Source organism: Myotis brandtii, unplaced genomic scaffold (assembly GCF_000412655.1).
Source record: "Myotis brandtii unplaced genomic scaffold, ASM41265v1 scaffold850, whole genome shotgun sequence".
Classification (NCBI taxonomy): Eukaryota; Metazoa; Chordata; class Mammalia; order Chiroptera; family Vespertilionidae; genus Myotis; species Myotis brandtii.
Genome location: NW_005371455.1, coordinates 1,912,958 through 1,932,627, shown reverse-complemented (window position 1 = coordinate 1,932,627; position 19,670 = coordinate 1,912,958). Strand labels below are relative to the sequence as shown.

The 19,670-nt window shown below is 37.8% G+C and overlaps 1 protein-coding gene across 2 annotated transcripts in view; it reads left to right on the top strand.

Annotated features, from left to right (window-relative positions):
* CTNNA2 (catenin (cadherin-associated protein), alpha 2) overlaps window positions 1-19,670 on the top strand; it is a 1,155,525-nt gene that overhangs the window by 164,282 nt on the left and 971,573 nt on the right. For both annotated transcript variants that reach the window (XM_005884743.2, XM_005884742.2), the window contains exon 2: window positions 748-853. In XM_005884743.2, the coding sequence (XP_005884805.1) occupies window positions 752-853 (102 nt within the window). In that variant the 5' untranslated portion in view covers window positions 748-751. The remainder of the gene's footprint in view (window positions 1-747; window positions 854-19,670) is intronic.

Below are 19,670 nucleotides of genomic sequence, written 5' to 3'. Positions count from 1 at the left end.
ACAAGATGGCTGCACCCACATTGGAAGCAGGGTTCCCATAATGAGCCTTAATGAGCGATCAGCAGGGACCTGAGGCTGCGTGGTGCTGGGTTGGGGCGGGGAGACCATAGGCTGCACCCCACACCTGGTGGGGCTTGACGGGGGACCTCAGGCCATGCCCCCCGTCCTGGCGCTGGGCCAAGGGACCTGAGGGTGTTCCAGGGGACCTGAGGCTGTGCCCCCCGCCCGGCGGGGCTTGATGGGGGTGGAGCTGGCCGGGTATGGATCTTGTCCAATGGGCGTGGGGCTGGCTGGGGCTGGTCTCACTCGATTTCGAGGTGCACGCGAGTGGGCGAGGACTTGACTTTGGGTCCCGCAGCATGCCCCAGACTCTGACAGAAGGAAGATTTTCATATACATTTTACTAATTTTCTTTCATCTCTGATACTTCTATTGTAAAGAAAGGGCAAATAACAGTATTAAACCATTTCCTCTAGTTAACTCCCTTTTAATGTGCATGAATTTTGTGCACCAGGCCACTAGTATATACAGATGCCTCCAGGAGCCTTCAGTTTCTAATCGGACTCTAGCATCACCACCTCACACAGTTCTGGTTCTGAGTTCCCCACCTCTACCTTGACATGTCTGGACCAGATAGATAATCTGCAAGTATGTTCAGAGTTTTGGTGAATTATTCCTTTTGAATCCCCATGGTAACAGATTCTTTCCGTAATCATTATATCGAACTGACAAGTTGCGTTTCCACAGGGAGATGACTTCGGCCACTTCACCTATCATTTTAAAATGGGACCCCAAGAGTTTGGAAATCCGGACGCTCACAGTGGAGAGGCTACTGGAGCCGCTTGTCACACAGGTAAGGGATGTGCAAAAGACATGTGTGTATGTTCCCATTGTGACAGGTGCACATGTCTATCATGACTCTACACAGACCTTAGAAACCCTTAGGAGGGAATAAATCATGCTGTAATGCTGGTTACTTAATGTGTATTACTGCCTGAACTGTGGACAATTTTAGCGCTCAACGAGATTTCAAGTGCCTTTAAAAAAACCCTTCACATGATTTTTTAAATTAAGTTGATGAGATAATTAAAGAGGGGGACTTGGTGAAGGGGACTCTCATTGGAAGTAATGTGTTCACAGCCTAAATAAACCATTCTTAGCATACTTGTGGATGCTGGTGCACAGTTTGGAAGAACTGTATCGACTGTTGCAGAGTAAAGATTACTTACTGAATTGCTTTTGCTTTAGTTTACGAGGGAGGATGCATCATGCTGGAATGATGACATGTTCCATTTTTGTGTTGTCACATTGCTGATGACTGTCAACGGAAGACACATTCTCAGGATTGTTAATTTTTAAAAGTTGACTTTTGTGTCTTGTGAAGCGCATTCTTTGCTATATTAACTCAGTAATGTATGAATGTAAAAATTCAAGATTTTTATGGTATATTTTTGAGAAATATCCTAAATTAAGTAGAGGCCTTTCATATTGGTTTTCCATAGCTGCTATAGTGAAGTACCATAAACGTAGTGGTTTAAAGCTTTACAAGTTTATTTTTTTATGGTTCTGGAGGCCAGAAGTCCATAAACCAAGGTTTAGGGCTGCATTTCTTCTGGAGGCTCCAGCAGAAAATCCGTTTTCTTCTCTTTCCTAGTTTCTAGAGGTCACATGGCTTCTTTGGCTGTTTTCTCCATATTTTAAGCCAGCAATGTAGCATCTTTAAATCTGCCTCTGACTGTGACCTATGATTCTGTCCTCATATTTCCTCCTCCCTTCCTCTTATAAGGACTGGCATGCTTGCATTGGACTCACTCAGATACCCCAGAGTAACATGGACATCTTTGTGGGTAACTATTCAGTTTATTGTAGTCTGCCCTCTGGCACTCCCACCCCCCAAATTCACATCCTTTCTGCAATAGTTAAAACATAATGCCTGGTATAAAGTAAATGTTGAGTAAATATATTTTCCATTTTTATTTTTTTATGGTTATACAGTTAGACTCATACTAGCCATAAACCAATATTGCATAAATTAGTGAAAAGAATATGAGTGAATATAGAGTGGGTAAGCAGAGTATTTATTATACATAAACTTAATTTTTTTCAATAAAACAATTTATTGAGTTATGATTGACATAAAAAGCTGTACATATTTTATCTGTGCAATTTGATGAGTTAAATGTACACCTGTGGAACCAGTACCACCATCAAGGCCATAAACATATACACCACTTCTTTGTTTCTTCTTTGTTGTTGTTGCTGTTTGGTGGTAAGAGCAAAATATATGATCTACTCTCTTAGCAAATTTTAAGTATATGGTATTATTAGCTATAGGCACTATTCTGTATAGTATATTCAGAAAATATTTCCTTGGTATCACTGAAACTTTGTAGCCTGTAACCAGGCCCTACCCCTTTCCCTCTCTCTCCAGCCCCTTGAAACCACCATTTTATTCTTTGCTTCAATAAGTTTGACTATTTTAGATTCCTCATATATGAAATGTGTTATCACATGGTATTTGTCTTTCGGGTCCATAATGCCCTTCGGGTCAATTTATTTTGGCATAAATGGCAGGATTTGTCTTTTTAAAAGCTGCATAATATTCCATTGTATGTATATCCCAATTTTTTTCAAGATTATTACATTTATTCTTTAAACGGACACTGCTCAAACTGCGTTTAGTTATCTTGTCAGAAACATTATTTTTCCAGAGGCCTTGTAGAAAGACTTTACTAAGAACCTATATGCCTCCCATTCACTGAGAGAATACTAGAACTTTTTAAAAAATATATATTTTATTGATTTTTTTACAGAGAGGAGGGGAGAGGGATAGAGAGCTAGAAACATCGATGAGAGAGAAACATCAACCAGCTGCCTCCTGCACACTCCCTACTGGGGATGTGCCTGCAACCAAGGTACATGCCCTTGACTGGAATCGAACCTGGGACCCTTCAGTCCGCAGGCCGACACTCTATCCACTGAGCCAAACCAGTTAGGGCTACTAGAACTTTTTAAGTGTCTTCTTAAATACACATTTATTATAAGCCTTGTAAAATGTTTCAGGACATGTATGTTTTATTACAATTTAAACTTAATTTTATTTCTTAACATTTTTATATTTATTTTTATTTTGGTTTTGTTCTTGGCTTATGTAAAGAATAGCAAATCTAAGATTAAAAATTAAAAATTGTTGTCTTTTCCATGTATTTTTCAGTCCAATTATTTACAAGTCTTCTGTCAGATGCTGACAATGCATTAAATATTTATTAATAGTAAGGACAGTAAGCTAATTTATATTTGTTCACTTAATGTAATAGAATGCTTAAAATGCTTACTACATTTTGCACAGTGACTTAGCACTATAACTGGTCTTAACATTCCTCCAATATTTCCTGATATCTAAATGGTTTCTGTTTCTTCTTAGTGTTCCTACCCTGATTAAAACAACCTCTTTCTTTCAAAAATATAATTTTTAAAATGGCTTCTTTCTATATTATTTACCCATAATATAATGGCTGTGCTATCAATACTACACATTTCCTTCCCTGAAATGTAACCTTACATGATGATCCCTGGAGGATATATGATCACAAAATATTAGATACCAGAGGCCCAATGCACAATATTTGTACAAGCATAGGCCTTCCTTCCCCCAGCTGCTGGCACCGGCTTCCCTCTGGTACCTTGGACCCGGTCTTCCCTCTGGCCGCCAGCAGGCACCCAGGACCCAAGCTTCCCTCGCAGCCCTGGCTTCCTCCAGAAGGTCGTCTGGAAGGATGTCCAATCTAATTAGCATATTACGCTTTTATTATTATAGATAAACTACAGGGTCAACATTTAAAGCCAAATGTGGGCAGAAAAAAAATTAAAACCAAGTCTCTATTTGTATCAAACACACACACACTTACATTCATACAACTTTATGAATTGAATAAAGTTTATATCAATATTCTGTGACACAGTGTGCCTTGTAGCTAGCTATCCTGCAGTGTCTGATAAAGATGGATAAGGGAGGTAATAAACATCAGTAGTTAAGGGGTTCTTAGTAAAATTTCTTCACTGTTATAAGAAAATGACATCAGGAATTGATTGTTAAGTATTCAAAAAATTAACAATTTTTATTATTATGATCATCATGTATATGAGATTGCATATTTATCTTATGATGTTGTATGCAGGCCTCTAGTATGCATATAAGATCTTTGGTTAATCTCTTCCCCGCTAACCTCCTCCCCTCTTCTCTCTGAGATTCATCAGTTTGTTCCATGTTTCCATGCCTGTGCATTGAGCGTCTGCCCTTGGTGGTCAGTGCGCATCATAGCTACCGGTCGAATGTTCGGATGGTTGCTTAGGCATTTATATATATAGATAGAAATCACAAAATTTCAAATGAGGAGAGACTTATCTAAGAAGTGTAAGTCTTTGGAAAAGATGCCTGAATTTTTTTTTAAATTCAAAAAATTAAGCTTTGTAATAGGCCACATTCCGTGATAGTAATTATTAGGAAACTAAAACACTTTACTAGGCAACTTTATTTAAAAAAATAGGAAATTAAGCCTGGTTGGTATGATTCATTGGTTGAATGTTGACCCATGAATCAGGAGGTCACAGTTCCATTCCCGATAAAGACACATGGTCGGGTTGCAGGCTCAATCCCCAGGAGGGGGCAAGAGGCAGCCTATTAATTATTCTCTCTTATCATTGATGTTTCCATCTCCCTCTCCCTTCCTTTCTGAAATCAATAAAATAAAAATATGTTTTAAAAAAATTAGGAAATTAAGAAAGACTCTTTTAAAAATTATTTTAGGGAGAGAGAAAAACATTGATTCGTTGCTCCAACCATTCATGCATTCATTGGTTGATTCTTAGTGTATGGGAACGATGCTCTTACCAACTGAGCTACTTAAAGGGAAATTATAAACTATATATGTTAATGAAAAAGGTGATTTATTCCTAGCAAAATATACACACCCAGTAAGAGTTGTGCTCAGTACAGACTTTTAGTCTTAAATGCCTTTGTTATTTAAGAAAAATGATAAAAATAAACTAAATACTTATCTTAATAAATTAGAAAAAACATTGAAAGAATTTAATAACAATGAAAACTGGAATCACTAGAATACAAACATTAAAAGGGTTAAATAAAATCAATATTCGATTTTCTTTGAAATGGCCAATAAACATTCCTCAAGGCACACATTGTGGGAAATATATGGAGTAAAAATATATCTACACTAATAAAAGAGAAACATGGTAATTAGCATACGACCGCTACCCTTTTCATTGGCTAATCAGTGAGTATATGCAAATTAACTGTCAGCCAAGATGGCTGCCGGCAGCCAGGCAGCTGAGAACAGGATGCTTGGTTGCCCCAGCGATAGAGGAAACCAAGGTTCCTGCCTGCAGCTGCAGGGCTCTGAGCTCCTGAAGCAACAGCTCCAAAAGATACAATGTTTCAATTATAGAAGCTAAAAGATGGTGGTTAATCTGCATACTCAGGCTCCAAGCGGTAGAGTGAAGCCAAACAGCCCTGAAGCCGCAGAGCAGAGAGGCCTCACTGCCCGGGATCAGCAGAGCCGAGAGGCCTCCCAGTCGCCTGGATCAGTGGAGCCGAGAGGCCTCCCGGCCCCGTGATCAGCGGAGCCGAGAGGCCTCCTGGCCTGGGATCAGCGGAGCCTGATGGAAGCCCTGTGTGTTTATGCACCCTGGGGGTTCAGAGGTCCTGTCCTAGGCAGAGGCCTATGGCGAAATTTTCTACTCTGAGAAGCAGCCTATGTGCTGGAAGGCTGCTCCTCTGACCTCAGTGCTGGAGAAGACCATTAAGCAGAAAACTAAAGAAACCGATTTTACATCATTTCCCAGGTGTAGAACAGTTGGCATGTAAGCCCCTGACCAGTGCCCAGCCTCTCCTCTGTCAGTCTATCTCACTCTTAGGTACCATGTTCTTTGTTCTGTCTTAACTGCAACTCATTTTTAAACTAGATTGCTTTTAAAAGAAGACTAAATAAAGTTTCCCTTAAGTTATTTAGGTGGTGCTGGGGCTGCTGGGGCTGCTGGGGGCCTGAGAAAAGACACAAACACACAACAGGGGGCCTGTACCCAGCAGCCCCAAGGCCCGCCACCTTGATGCTGGGGCTGCTGGGGGTATCAGAGACACAAACCCGCAGGCCCGGCACCCAGCAGACCCAAGGCCTTCGTGGCAGCACTAAGGAGCAGTAAGCCAAGCGGTAGGAAGCAGCAAGTAGGTGGGCAGTAACAAGGGAGGGGTCCCGGACTGCAAGAGGGCACATGCTGGGCTAAGGGACCCCCCACCCATCCCCAGTGCATGAATTTCGTGCACCGGGCCTCTAGTAAGATTATAAATGACAAAGCAGAAATAACTCTGGGAACAAGAGAAATGAAAAGAAACATAGTAGAATATTACATGGAACTCTTCACCAATGAAATATGAAAACCCAGAGGAAGGGAATAATTTCCTATAAAAATTTAAATTAACAAAATTTATTTAAGAGGGAGTGCAAAACTGAAATAACCCAGTAAGTATTAGAAAGCTTTTTAAAGATCTGTTATCAAAAAGCGTCAGAACAGATGGATGCATAGCTGAATTATCAGACATTTAAAGAACTCATAATCACAGTGTATTTAAACTACTGTTTCAATCATAGAAAAAGATAGATAACTCCTTAATCATTTTAAGAATCATAACTTTAATGTTACTAATTCAACATATTTTAAAATAACTTTTTTAAAGGATAATAATGGTTTTATCTCATATTTGAGTTTCAATGAAAAAAAGAAATTACATAAAATAGAGTAAATAACATCCAGCAATATATCAAGAGATCAGCATACTAGTATATATGACAAAAATAGCAGTTCTTTAAAGGAATATAATAATAGCCTATTATTGGGAAATAAAATAAAATTACTTAAGTCGCTCAACAGATGATACTATTAACTAGAGGCCCGGTGCATGAATTCGTGCACCAGTGGGGTCCCTTGGCCTGGCCTGTGGGATCGGGCCGAAACCAGCACTCTGACATTCCCCAAGGGGTCCCAGATTGCAAGAGGGTGCAGGCCAGGCTGAGGGACCCTACTGGTGCAATATTGGGGCCGGAGGTTGGCCAGCTGGGGAGGGACTGCAGGAGGGCTCCAGGGCATGTCTGGCATGTCTTGTTTAGTCCCGATAGGCTGGACCCCAGCAGCAAGCTAACCTACTGTTCAGAGCATCTGCCCCTGGTGGTCAGTGCACGTCATAGTGACTGGTCAACTGTCTGTCCCCTGGTGGTCAGTGCACCTCATAGTGAGTGGTTGAGCAGCCTTAGCATATCATTAGCATATTACGCTTTTATTTGTTGAACGGATGACCCGACAACCTAGTAGGCTTTTATTACATAGGAGAGAATGTTGCTGTTATATAATAAAAGCATAGTATGCAAATTGTCCCCTTGACTGGGAGTTTGTCTGGGAGTTCGACCAGGTGGCAGGGTTGGCCGGGGGAATGGAGGGAGGCCATGGCTGGTCGTGGTGGCAGATGGCCAGAGGAAGGGAGGGAGGCCCTGGCCAGCAGCGGTGACAGTGGTGGCAGGTGGCCAGGGGAAGGGATAGAGTACCCAGCCATTAGCCAGCAGCTGCTAGGGACCCTTTCATGCACTGAGCCTCTAGTTTGTAATAAAAACTCGAAATAGAAATAGGACCATCCTTTTAAAATAAAGGAATGTACCATGTAAAGCTGAAACTAGGACAGATAAAAACCTTTTTTTTATAATATGATTGTATATCTTTAAAATTAATATGATTATGGGGTTAAGTGGCTAGATATTAGATAAATATACAAATAGTTTTCATTTATTTAAATCAGCTAAAAATCAAAACAGGAAAATACAGCTGGCACTTGAACAACACAGGTTTGAATTGCAACTCTCCACCTATATGTGGATTTTTTTTTCAATAAAAAGCTATACTCATTTCCATCTGCAGTGGGGGATTATGGATATATAGAGTCAGCTGTATACATTGATCTATGCCATTTTATATTGGAGACTTGAGCATACCCAGATTTGGGTATCTCAGAAGTCCTGGAACCAATCCCCTGCAGATACAGTGGGACAGTTTAATTTTGGGGGAAGTAAAAAGTTATACACAGATTTTTGATTGTAGGGGGAGAGAGTGAAATTTCTAAGACCCATGTTGTTCAAGGATCAATTATATTATTTTATAATTGAAAAAAAAACTTAAAAGGCCAATTATTTTTCATATATGAAATGCACATTAACTTTGGAGTTGTTTAAATGTGCAATTTTGTAATTATTTTCACTGAAGTAGAGATTATGAATGCTTAGGCTTTGGAATCAAAGAGGCTTAATTGTGAGTACAGTACTCATGCTGATACTTTGAATAGATTACTTAATCTCCCCTTAAATAGAAATTATAGATAATAATAATCTGTTCCTTAAGAGATTATTGAAGGTATAATATGAGACAGTGCATTAAAGTGATTAGGGAATCACTATTACTATCCTTATAGTAATACAGATTTACTCTTAATGCAATGTTCTTTACCACTTGATAGTAATCACTTTTCAGTTATTAGAAAATAGGTGCCATGTATAACAGAAATTCATTGGATATTTTTTATAATAAAAAGTTAATGCATACTTAGAAAAAATATGACTTGCATTTTATATTTACTCAAAGATAACTAAAGTAGAAACCTCTGAAAGTATTGGGAATTCAACTTTAACCATTTTAGGAAGCTAATGAAGCTTAGATAATCATAATAGGACAGAATTTGCTGAAATTTTCTTCCTTATTTCCTTACAGAAAAGCAAATGATATGAACTTCATGAATCTACAACTTAAGAAATAATAATGAGCATCTGATAAAAAAAATACCATTAACGCTTAATGAACTGTTCTAAATTGGCCTGATGGGGAAGGAAACTCCTAAGAAAAGGAGCTCTCTTTAATCCTTTCCAATATTATTTTGAGTAATATCCAGGGGACCCTATAAAGTTAAGCTCTAGTAACTTCTATAATTGGGTCTTTTTAAATTTTAGTCAAAAGTTACTCATTATCTCAAAAGCTAAATAATTAGAACTTTATATACTTAAATGTATGATTTAAAAATTTAATTTTATGCTTAAAAAACTTGACATTCTTTCCCTTTTGATAGTAATTCCTTATGAAAGAAGTCATCTGTATGTGACTCACAACAGTAGTTAAATCTATTAGTACATTCATAATCAGGCTATCAGGAGATTTAGATTTAAAATCAGGAGATTTATAGCTGAAAATGATTCAAGAAATAAATGGATACTCAGAAATGAAGTAATCTGTGAGAATTAAAGTAGTATATGCCTTATTATCCTATACCATACACTCTCTTACACAATTTACAAAATGGATTATTTTATCTATGAATTTGCCAAAGAACTTAAATTATAAAATAAGTCTCATTGTATCTTTTATTCATCTGTCCAGATAATATCACTATTGAGAACTACCTTAATTCTTGCTTAATTCATGAGTTTCAAAGATTAGTACACATTTGGATGGTGTCCATGGTAATACTACAATGTTACATACAATAAGTTGTTGATGCATCTTTATCAAAGGATTAAAATTGTATGACAAATAAAGTATATGCTAAAAGCAAATGATATGAACTTCATTAAGTTTGTTTATTTTTTTGACCGTTTTATGTATAGCATGGTTAACCCATTTCTAAGTATTTTTCTTACTTTTATTATTTAATTATTTTATACCAAGTCCCATTTTAATTTTTGGATAATATTTTTCTTGCATGAAAAAATGTTTTGGTTTATCTGTTTTTAATAGCAGGGTGTGTTTTTTTTGGATGAATGAACTATCTAAAATACTATAACTTTATTGAAAACCTATGAATCTTTCCTTGTTAAAGAAAAGAATAATGTGTATTCAAAACAGATTTAAGAATAAGTAATGAGCTGATTTAGGAATTTACCTTTATCACATATAGTAATATTTAATTGAAAGATTATAAAGTATTTTATTGTTTTAAAATGTTTTTATCCCCTAACATAAACATTTCTTAAATTGCTATTTTTTTTTCACAGTAGATCCATATAACTGAAGTAGCTATTATGTTGGAAGTACTTCTTCCAATTGAGGTCATATGGTAGATTGTTCAGCAGTAACTGTGTTTGCCACTTCTGAAATAGGAGTTTAATTGACTAGTATATAGTCTGGAGTTAAGTTAATTTCTCTTTTGGGATTATGTTCAAAATTTTGATGTCTACCACCAGATGGTAGTGATACTCTCTTTGTTAAGAGGCCAGCTGTATTGGCCATGTTTGGAAACTTGAGTAATGTATAGAGCCCTTTTAAACAAAAAATTAAGAACAAAACAAAACCCTTCCAAATCCTAGAGTGAATGTAAAATAGTATAAATGTGGAATTAGGTATTCACATCTGTTTATTCATAAAGAAGTTTACAAAATAAATACTAAAATATCACAAAACCCAAATATTGAAATTGACATTAATTTGATGGATAATGTTTTGATGAAATTAAATCCTTGCATCATATGTTAATGTGGTGGTGACTGCTCTAGCTCTGGGTGTTTGGCATTCACCACCATGGGCTATGTGATGAGTCAATTCTCCATCTTCAGGACCAACTACGCAAATTACAGCTAATGATTGCACCATGGCATCAGTTCACCTTTGTTAAACATAGATATACACACAGTTAACATGCTGCATCTGCTTGTATTCTCTTTTCATTAGCATAGGACAACAAAAATTCAGTAGTGAGATATGGTTTTAGAGTTCAAGCTAACTATATTAACAAAGACTCAATAACTTATCTTCCATCAACATATTTACTTTCAATAATTTCTATTTTAAACACTGTGATTTTTTTAGATATACTAATAAAACAAATTCCATTTAGTGGAAAACGAGGGGAGAGAGACACATCAATTGTTTGCCTCCTGCACACGCCCCTTTTAGGGCCAGGGATGGAGCCTGCAACCGAGGTACGTGCCCTTGGTTAGAATCGAACCCGGGACCCTTCAGTCCACAGGCCTATGCTCTATCCACTGAGTCAAACCGGCTATGGCGATTCCTGGTTTCCTTTTCCTACGTAATGCTTTGGGGCTTGCATATAGGAGTGGTCCAAGCTGCTGAACTAAATTGTCTAAATTTCTTTCATTAGCATCTTGTCTTTGCTTGTCCTTCTGCTCTGGTTTCAGCTGGTGCTCTTCCCCAGTAGTAGGGAACTGACCACAGAGAATTTAGAACCTCTAAAGAGAAAAGGGGGAAAGTCCTGGTGTTTCTTGAATAGTTGCTATGTTCCTGATAACATCCTAGGTATTTCCAGGAATTTACATCAACCTGGCAAAGTCAGAATTCTTTTCTCCATTTTACAGATGAAAAAAAGAGAGACTTAGATCACACAATGAAAGGCCCAACATGAATCAGACTGAGTAGTAGGTCTGAGCTCCTTGGGAAAACATGGGCTGAAAATACTGAAATGGTCAGTTGGCTGGTACATCAACCACAGAAAATGTGCAGAGAGAAATGTAAGAGGGTAAAGGCATAAACTGAAGGTGTGGGAAGGAGAGCACTCCCAACAATAAAACAGAGGAACAGGAGCAAGCAGAGGTGAACAAAGTATTCGTAGAGTCAGCATTTTGTGCCTTTACTTGTTTGCATCACTTCCCTCTTGCCCAAACCAACTGACATGCAAACATAACCTAAACATGTCAACTGACATGCAATCATAACCTAAACATTCTTTAACATTCAAATGAGTAAGTTAAAATAAAAATCCATTTTTTCCTATTGGATGGCTAAGTGCATGGGAATACCCAAATTTAGCAATAACTCTTCTTTTATTCGGTTTGGCAATAAACTCGAGCCTTAAAAGTATTTTTCCTCTTGCACTTTCTGTCTCAGTGAATTCTTATCAACTACTTTAAATAGGAAAAAGGGAAGTTAAAACTAAATTTAAATATTAATGTAATGCCAAGAAGAATAATGATTTTTATGTACTTGGAATAGGACAATTAACAAAATCTTAATGCATTTTAATACCAACATTTTAAGGGAGAAATTGTGGGAGGTTGGCAAACAAAATTGCTCATAACTGATTTGGACAATACAGAAACCTTATCTGAGCTGGTGACCAACAAATCCATTACACCAAGCATCAGAATGCCTAGAAGGTGACCGAATTGCATTTACTAGGGAGCCCTTAACTAGCAAACTAATTAAAACTTGTCAGAGATCTGAGATAACGGATTAGGGCATGTCAGTAGGCCTGCTTGAGAGTACAAAAGCTATGCTCTGTTTTCCCACGACTAAGAAGGAAGGAAGGCCAGGAAAAGTAATGGAGAAACTGACTAGGTGTTTTTCTTTCATTCGGAGGTAACTCTCAGCCCTTCTGAAACATGGATATCTTGGCTTCAGGACCCTGCCTTCTCAGTCTTTATCTTGTTTCCCTACCTTGGCTTTAAATGTTCCTGTTTCTTGAGGCTTAGTCTTGAGACACCTATTTCCTTTCTTCTGCATTTTCTCCCCAGGTGCTTGATTCTACTCATCCCATTGGCATTAGATATTATCAATATACTGACAACACTTACACTTGTAACTTTAGCCCACACCTTGTCACTGAGTCCTTTTCAGGGAGCCATGTCCTTACATGCAAGAATTCTCCTTGGGTTCTCTTTTCTCAGGTCTGCCCTTCTTACTTAATGTGAATCTCTCTCTCTCTGTCTCTCTGTCTCTCTCACTCTCTCTCGCTCTCTTCCTCTTCACTCAGGCAAAACCTGAAGCTAAGCAGAGCTAAAATAGTATTTTTGGACCAACTCAATTGTAATTATTTATTAGGTTGTACTGCCCTTTACAAGTATATTTTTTAAAATTAATGGGCTTAGAAAAATGTCATTTCTACAGGTCAATCTTTTTTTATTAGTAATTTTGTGCTTTATCATCCTGAATATTGATAATTGTTGTCATATTATTATCTGGGCATAGAAAAATGAAAGGGAAATCTTTGATTTTTTTAAAGATCTCCCACAGCATGTTAGTTAAATTTAAAAATGAAAAAGATATATGAATTACTTGAATATGATATTGCAAAATATAGCTATTATTGTAAATGTACTATGGAGCCCTGTGGCAATGGCTGAGATGGTAATTTTATTCTAAACTGCAGTTTTCAATGGCTTATTTAACAAGAACTACCAATTTACCCTGTTGACTGAAACTTTTCAAGCTTGTTTTCATTCCCTACGGGAATTTTATAAAGAGATGAGGAAAAAATCCCTTTAGCTGACTCATTCCAGCATGACAAAAATGATTTTCACTCACCTATTAAAAAATTCAGAATATTTTGGTGGCTTATACATTTTTAAATGGTTTCTAAACTGTATTTTTCATATGAGTATGTTTCCCAGAAAGGTTAGGCACTGTGGTTCAATAAAATAGTCATAAATTTAAAACAGCTAAACATTATTGAAATTTTAATTGTGTAATATGTTTTCTCATTTAGCTCATCGCAGACCAATTTTATAGATAGATAATGAATGGATGCTAAATTTAGTTTCTCTTTTTTTTTTCTTGCAAACTACTCGCTATCAGTAGATAGTAAGTTTGTTAATGACAGAACTAGTGACTGATTTTGACTTGGGACTGGTTAGTATTCTCATTTTTATTTTCTGTCTTCATTCTATTCATTATCAGTGGTTTTACTACTCTCTCAGACACCCATTTACTATGAGTATCTGGGTACTGTACTTTGTGAGGCTTTCATGAATTATCATTGCTATTTTCAAACTCACTGATGGTTAACCACACACATAGGGATGATATTTAATAACTACAGATATAGATTTTCAGATATTATTGCAACCCAGGTACATGCCCTTGACCGGAATCGAACCCGGGACCCTTCAGTCCGCAGGCCGACGCTCTACCCACTGAGCCAAACCGGTTTCGGCTCACATTTTTTTTTACATTAATACTGAACCTGTCAGAATGGCTGTCATCAACAAATCAACAAGTGGAAAGAGCTGGTGAGGATGTGGAGAAAAGTGAACCCTGGTACACTGCTGGTGGGAATGCAGACTGGTGCAGTCACTATGGAAGAGTATGGAGTTTCCCTAAAAAATTAAAAATGGAACTGCCATTTGCAGTGATCCCGTACTATGGAAGAGTATGGAGTTTCCCTAAAAAATTAAAAATGGAACTGCCATTTGACCCAGTGATCCCACTTCTAGGAATATACCCTAAAAACCTGAAACACCAATCAGAAAGGATAGATGCACCCCTATGTTCATAGCAGCACAATTTACAATAGCTAAGATCTGGAAACTCCCCAGGTACCCATCAGTAGATGAGTGGATAAAAAAGCTGTGGTATATTTACACAAAGAATACTATGTAGTTATAAAAAAGAAGGATCTCTTATCCTTTGAGATAGCATAGAGGGACCTGGAAAGTATTATGCTAAGCAAAAGAAACTAGTCAGAGAAAAACAAGTATCACATGATCTCACTCATGTACGGAATATAATGAACAAAATAAACTGATGAATAAAATAGATCCAGAGACATAGAAGCATGGGGCAGACTGACACATCTCAGAGGGAAGGCGGGGCTGAGGAAGTGGGTGGGGAGTGATTAACAGGGCAACTTATATGCACATATGTATAGCCATTGGACACAGATAATAATGTGGTGAAGGCCTGGGGGTGGTGGTTGTGGGGTAAAGGGGAGTCAATGGGGAAAAAAGGGGGGATATCTGTAATACTTTCAACAATAAAGATAAAGTTAAAAAAAATACGGAAGGTGATAAAGTGATCAGTACTTTAAGACTAGTAGAAAGGAAATGCTGTGGGAGCTTAAGTGAGAGGGGTGGACTTTTATTCTAGACTTGGAGTTAGAGGAGGAAAGGGTTTTAGCTATATCTGTTCTTTAGTGTTCTCTGATGGTTTGATGGCCCTCATCTTTTAGAGGATAAATATTTTATTGAAAATGTAATTGACCTATAACATTGTATTAGTTTCAGGGGTACAACACAATGTTTTGATATTTGTATATATTGTGAAAAGATAATCACAATAAGTCTAGTTAACACTCAATACCACACATAAAAACAGATTTTGTGTGTGTGTGTGATGACAACTTTTAATATCTACTCTCTTAGCAACTTTCAAATATATAATGCAGGATTATTAACTATGTCACCACGCTGTATATTACATCCTGTAAATTATTTATTTTATTTTATTATTAAAAGTTTTTCCTTTGGCCTCCTTCACCCATTCACCCCTCTCCCATCCACTGTTTCTGGCAACCACTAATCTGTTCTCTCTATTTGTTTTCATTTCCTCCCTAAGATTCTACATTTAAGTGAAGTCATATGGTATTTGTCTTTCAGTTTTTAAAAATATATATATTTTTACTGATTTCAGAGAGGAAGGGAGAGGGAGAGAGAGATAAAAAACATCAATGATGAGAGAGAATCATTAATCAGCTGCCTCCTGCACAGCCCCTACTGGGATCAAGCCTGCAATCCGGGCATGTGACCTGATCAAAAATGGAACCATGACCTTCTGGTTCATAGGTTGATGCTCAACCTCTGAGCCACATTGGCCGGGCTGGTATTTGTCTTTCTTTGTCTGACTTATTTCACTTAGCATAATGTCTTCAACTTCCGTCCATGTTATCACAAATGGCAAGATTTTATTTATTATGACTTAATAATATTCTATTGTCTATATATACCACATCTTCTTTATCCATTTGTTACCACAGTTAGCTAATTATTGATGGGGAAGGAAGCAAAGTGGGAGTCAGACATCGTTGAGCATGGTCAGCTGGGAAGCATAAGCCTGTTTGCTTCACCAGGAAGCTGCAGGGTCACACTGCTCCCCAGGGAACCACCCTCATTCCCGGAGATCACTGGGGGAAGGGATAGAACAAAGGGAGATAAACTCAAAATGGTGCAGGGGAGGTGCTTGACCATAGAGGTCCATCAGTAAACCTCAAAAAAGATCATTGGCTAGGTTACTGGCCCCAATGCAAGCCTATGGAAACTTGGGAAGATGATTGGTTATTTTGAAAAAGTTCCTGGTTAAAATGCCAGGAGATTAGGAGCTTTCTCTTTCTCTTACTGGTGATTCATGCTCCCCCCAAGTGCTCGCCTGTTCTCTCCATTGTAGCCACATGGTCTTAGCAGCTGTGTGGCACCACTGGCCACACTGGTTTCAAATGCAAGATCTTTTAGGAGCGTGGGTATAGCAGCAAAGCAACAGATTGAAGCCAGGAACAGAAGCTAAGCTTACCTAATGATGGACTGAACTAAGCTTTAACATGGCACAGGATCTCTGCTCATTTGCTCTATTTCTGGCCCTGATTTTCCATGGTGGGACAGACAGAGATATGGGACATTGGAAGAACATCCTTTTGATTTTGCATCACAAATCAAAACACATTCATCCATTGATGGACACTTAGTATTGACTACTGTAAATACGTAATGTTGCAATGAAATGGGCATGCATATCTCTTTCTAGTTAGTGTTTTCAATTCATTTGAATAAATGCCCACAAGTAGAATTGCAGGATCATGTGGTAGTTTTATTTTTGATTTTTTGAGGACCCTCCATACTGTTTCCTATAGTGGCTGTGCCAATTTATATTTTTACCAACAGTGCACAAGGGTTCCATTTTCTCCATATTCTTGCCAATATGTGTTACCTCTTTTTGATAATAGCAGCCCTAATATGCGTGAAGTGGTTATTTCATTGTGGTTTGATTGCATTTTCCTGATGAGTAGGGATGTTTGAGCACCTTTCATGTACCTGTTGGCCATCTGTACCTCTTATTTCAAAAATGCCTACTAATTTCTTCTCCACAGACATGTTTCATAACTTGGTGTATCTTTTAGGCCCTCATCTGTAGGGATGAATTCATAAGTACAACCCAGATCCTGATGACTAATGCTGCCCTAACTTTGCCAATGCACAAGCCCTCCTTCTTATTTTAATCCCATTCACATGTTCCATAACCAACTATGGGGGAGGCATTAGAATTCAATGAGTTTGTTCATGGTAAAGTTTTTTGTGCTTTTTTTATAAAACATAGTTGTGTAGGTAAGATGATGAATTGGATACAAAACATGTCCCATTTCCAATTTATATTTTTACCAACAGTGCACAAGGGTTCCATTTTCTCCATATTCTTGCTAACATGTGTTACCTCTTTTTGATAATAGCAGCCCTAATATGCGTGAAGTGGTTATTTCATTGTGGTTTGATTGCATTTTCCTGATGAGTAGGGATGTTTGAGCACCTTTCATGTACCTGTTGGCCATCTGTATCTCTTCTTTCAAAAATGTCTACCCATTTCTTCTCCACAGACATGTTTTATAACTTGGTGTATCTTTTAGGCCCTCATCTGTAGGGATGAATTCGTAAGTACAACCCAGATCCTGATGACTAATGCTGCCCCAACTTTGCCAATGCACAAGCCTTCCTTCTTGTTTTATTTAATCCCATTCACATGTTCCATAACCGACTATGGGGGAGACATTAGAATTCAATGAGTTTGTTCATGGTAAAGTTTTTTGTGCTTTTTTTATAAAACATAGTTGTGTAGGTAAGATGATGAATTGGATAAACTAGTAGAAACAAAGTGTTCACATATTCTTAGTAAATAATCTGATATACTTATGTCACCGAGATCAAAGACCAGAAATGCTTATGCTAATTGCCTTTCAGCATGTATTTTCCCTGCTAATGGCCACTTCTCAGGGATATAGAGTTTATAATCATATGAGTAAGTCCTTTTGTAAACCAACTAATATATTTAATATTGTTAAACTACTCTTACAATGGTTCTCTCGGTAGCTGCCCAAGGATATAGTCATGCTGTCAGACTTCAGAGAGAACTGAAAATTCTTCAATTCATGTTCATTTCAGGAACCCTATTCCTCTTTTTTTTCTTTTTGCATATATTGTTAACATGGTATAGTCAACATTATTTAACTTTCCATATAAGTAAACATTCTGTATTTTTGTATATAAGAATGGTTCTCTAGTGGCAAGAAAATAGTAATTTTGCTTAAAAAGACTTCTCATAATCAATAGAAAAAAATAAAGATTTGTGGAATTAAAAATAAAGATGGCCCGGCCGGTGTGGCTTCGTGGTTGAGCGTTGACCTAGGAACCAGGAGGTCACAGGTTCGATTCCTGGTCAAGGGTACATGCCCCGGTTGTGGGCTCAATTCCCAGTAGGGTGGTATGCAAGAGGCAAGCCGATCAATGATTGTCTCTCATCATTGATGTTTCTATCTCTCTCTCCCTCTCGCTTCCTCTCTGAAGTCAATAAAAATATATTAAAAAAAATAAATATGAATAAATCTAGGTAACTTCATCTTTGGAAGAAAGACATATATTTCCTGCCTGTGTTATCTGGGACATGTGACTGGGCAGTCTCTAGCATATGCCTTTGAGTGATGTCTTCCTTACCAATAGGAGCCTTTTGTGATAGTTTATTTATTTTTAGGTGTAGAGAAGTGTAGGGAATTAAAATAATATTTCTGATATTAGAAAATTTGCATTGAGAAGGCTCTCCAGTAAAGTGCTATGCCTATTGCAATCTGCATTGAGTGATGTCTTCCTTACCAATAGGAGCCTTTTGTGGTAGTTTATTTATTTTTAAGGTATAGAGAAGTGTAGGGAATTAAAATAATATTTCTGACATTAGGAAATTTGCATTGAGAAGGCTCTCCAGTAAAGCTGTATTGCCAAAGGAACTTTATTTTCTCTCTCCTGTTTTCTAACTTTTAGTCGTCTCTATAAGTGTTTATCGGTGCAATTTGCTCCTTTCCACCATATAAATCCAGTTCTTATTGGTGCGATGCTTTCATTATCATGGATAAGCAAGGTCACCAGGGCTGAAGTGTCTTAAATAGTTCTCCTTGTCACATTAGTGAAGATCTTTGCCTGAAAGGATGGGAATACCCAAATGAAAATGGCTTACACCAGAAGGGTTTGTTTATCTCACATGAACTTGGGTCAGTTTAGCAGCTGAACAGGGCCATGGCTCAGGCTCACATCTCTCATTTGCTCAACCTAATCACAGCAGGGCTGCCTCTTAAGAATGATTTTCTGCAGAAACCTTAAGAGATGGAGGAAGGACCGAGACCTCAGCCTGTTAGTCTGTTTTTAAGTCAGGAAAGTATCTGAAGAAGGATTCTAAAGGAAGACAGGAAGACTCCTAAAACTAACAACGTCACTCTTCCACTCCTTTGCCACACCTTCCCTGAAGCAGAGTTCTTCAAATATAAATTAAATCACTTAAACAGCAACTGAAACCAACTTTGCCTAGAATCTAGATCGAATGTCTGGGATTCCCTTGACGTTAACATAACCACCTCTGGTAAATCTGATGATTTGCACAATAGAGTAGCTCAACATGTACTGGCTCTGGTGGCAGCTTTCATGTTTTGGAGTCCTTCTGTTTGGGCCTTTATAAATGCTATGTTGTTTTGTTTAAAAAAGTGCTTGTGGGAGATCACTAAGGCGAGAACATTGGACTGTTTCCTTCTTTTCTTTCCTTTCCTTTCCCTTTCCCTTTCCCTTTCCCTTTCCCTTTCCCTTTCCCTTTCCCTTTCC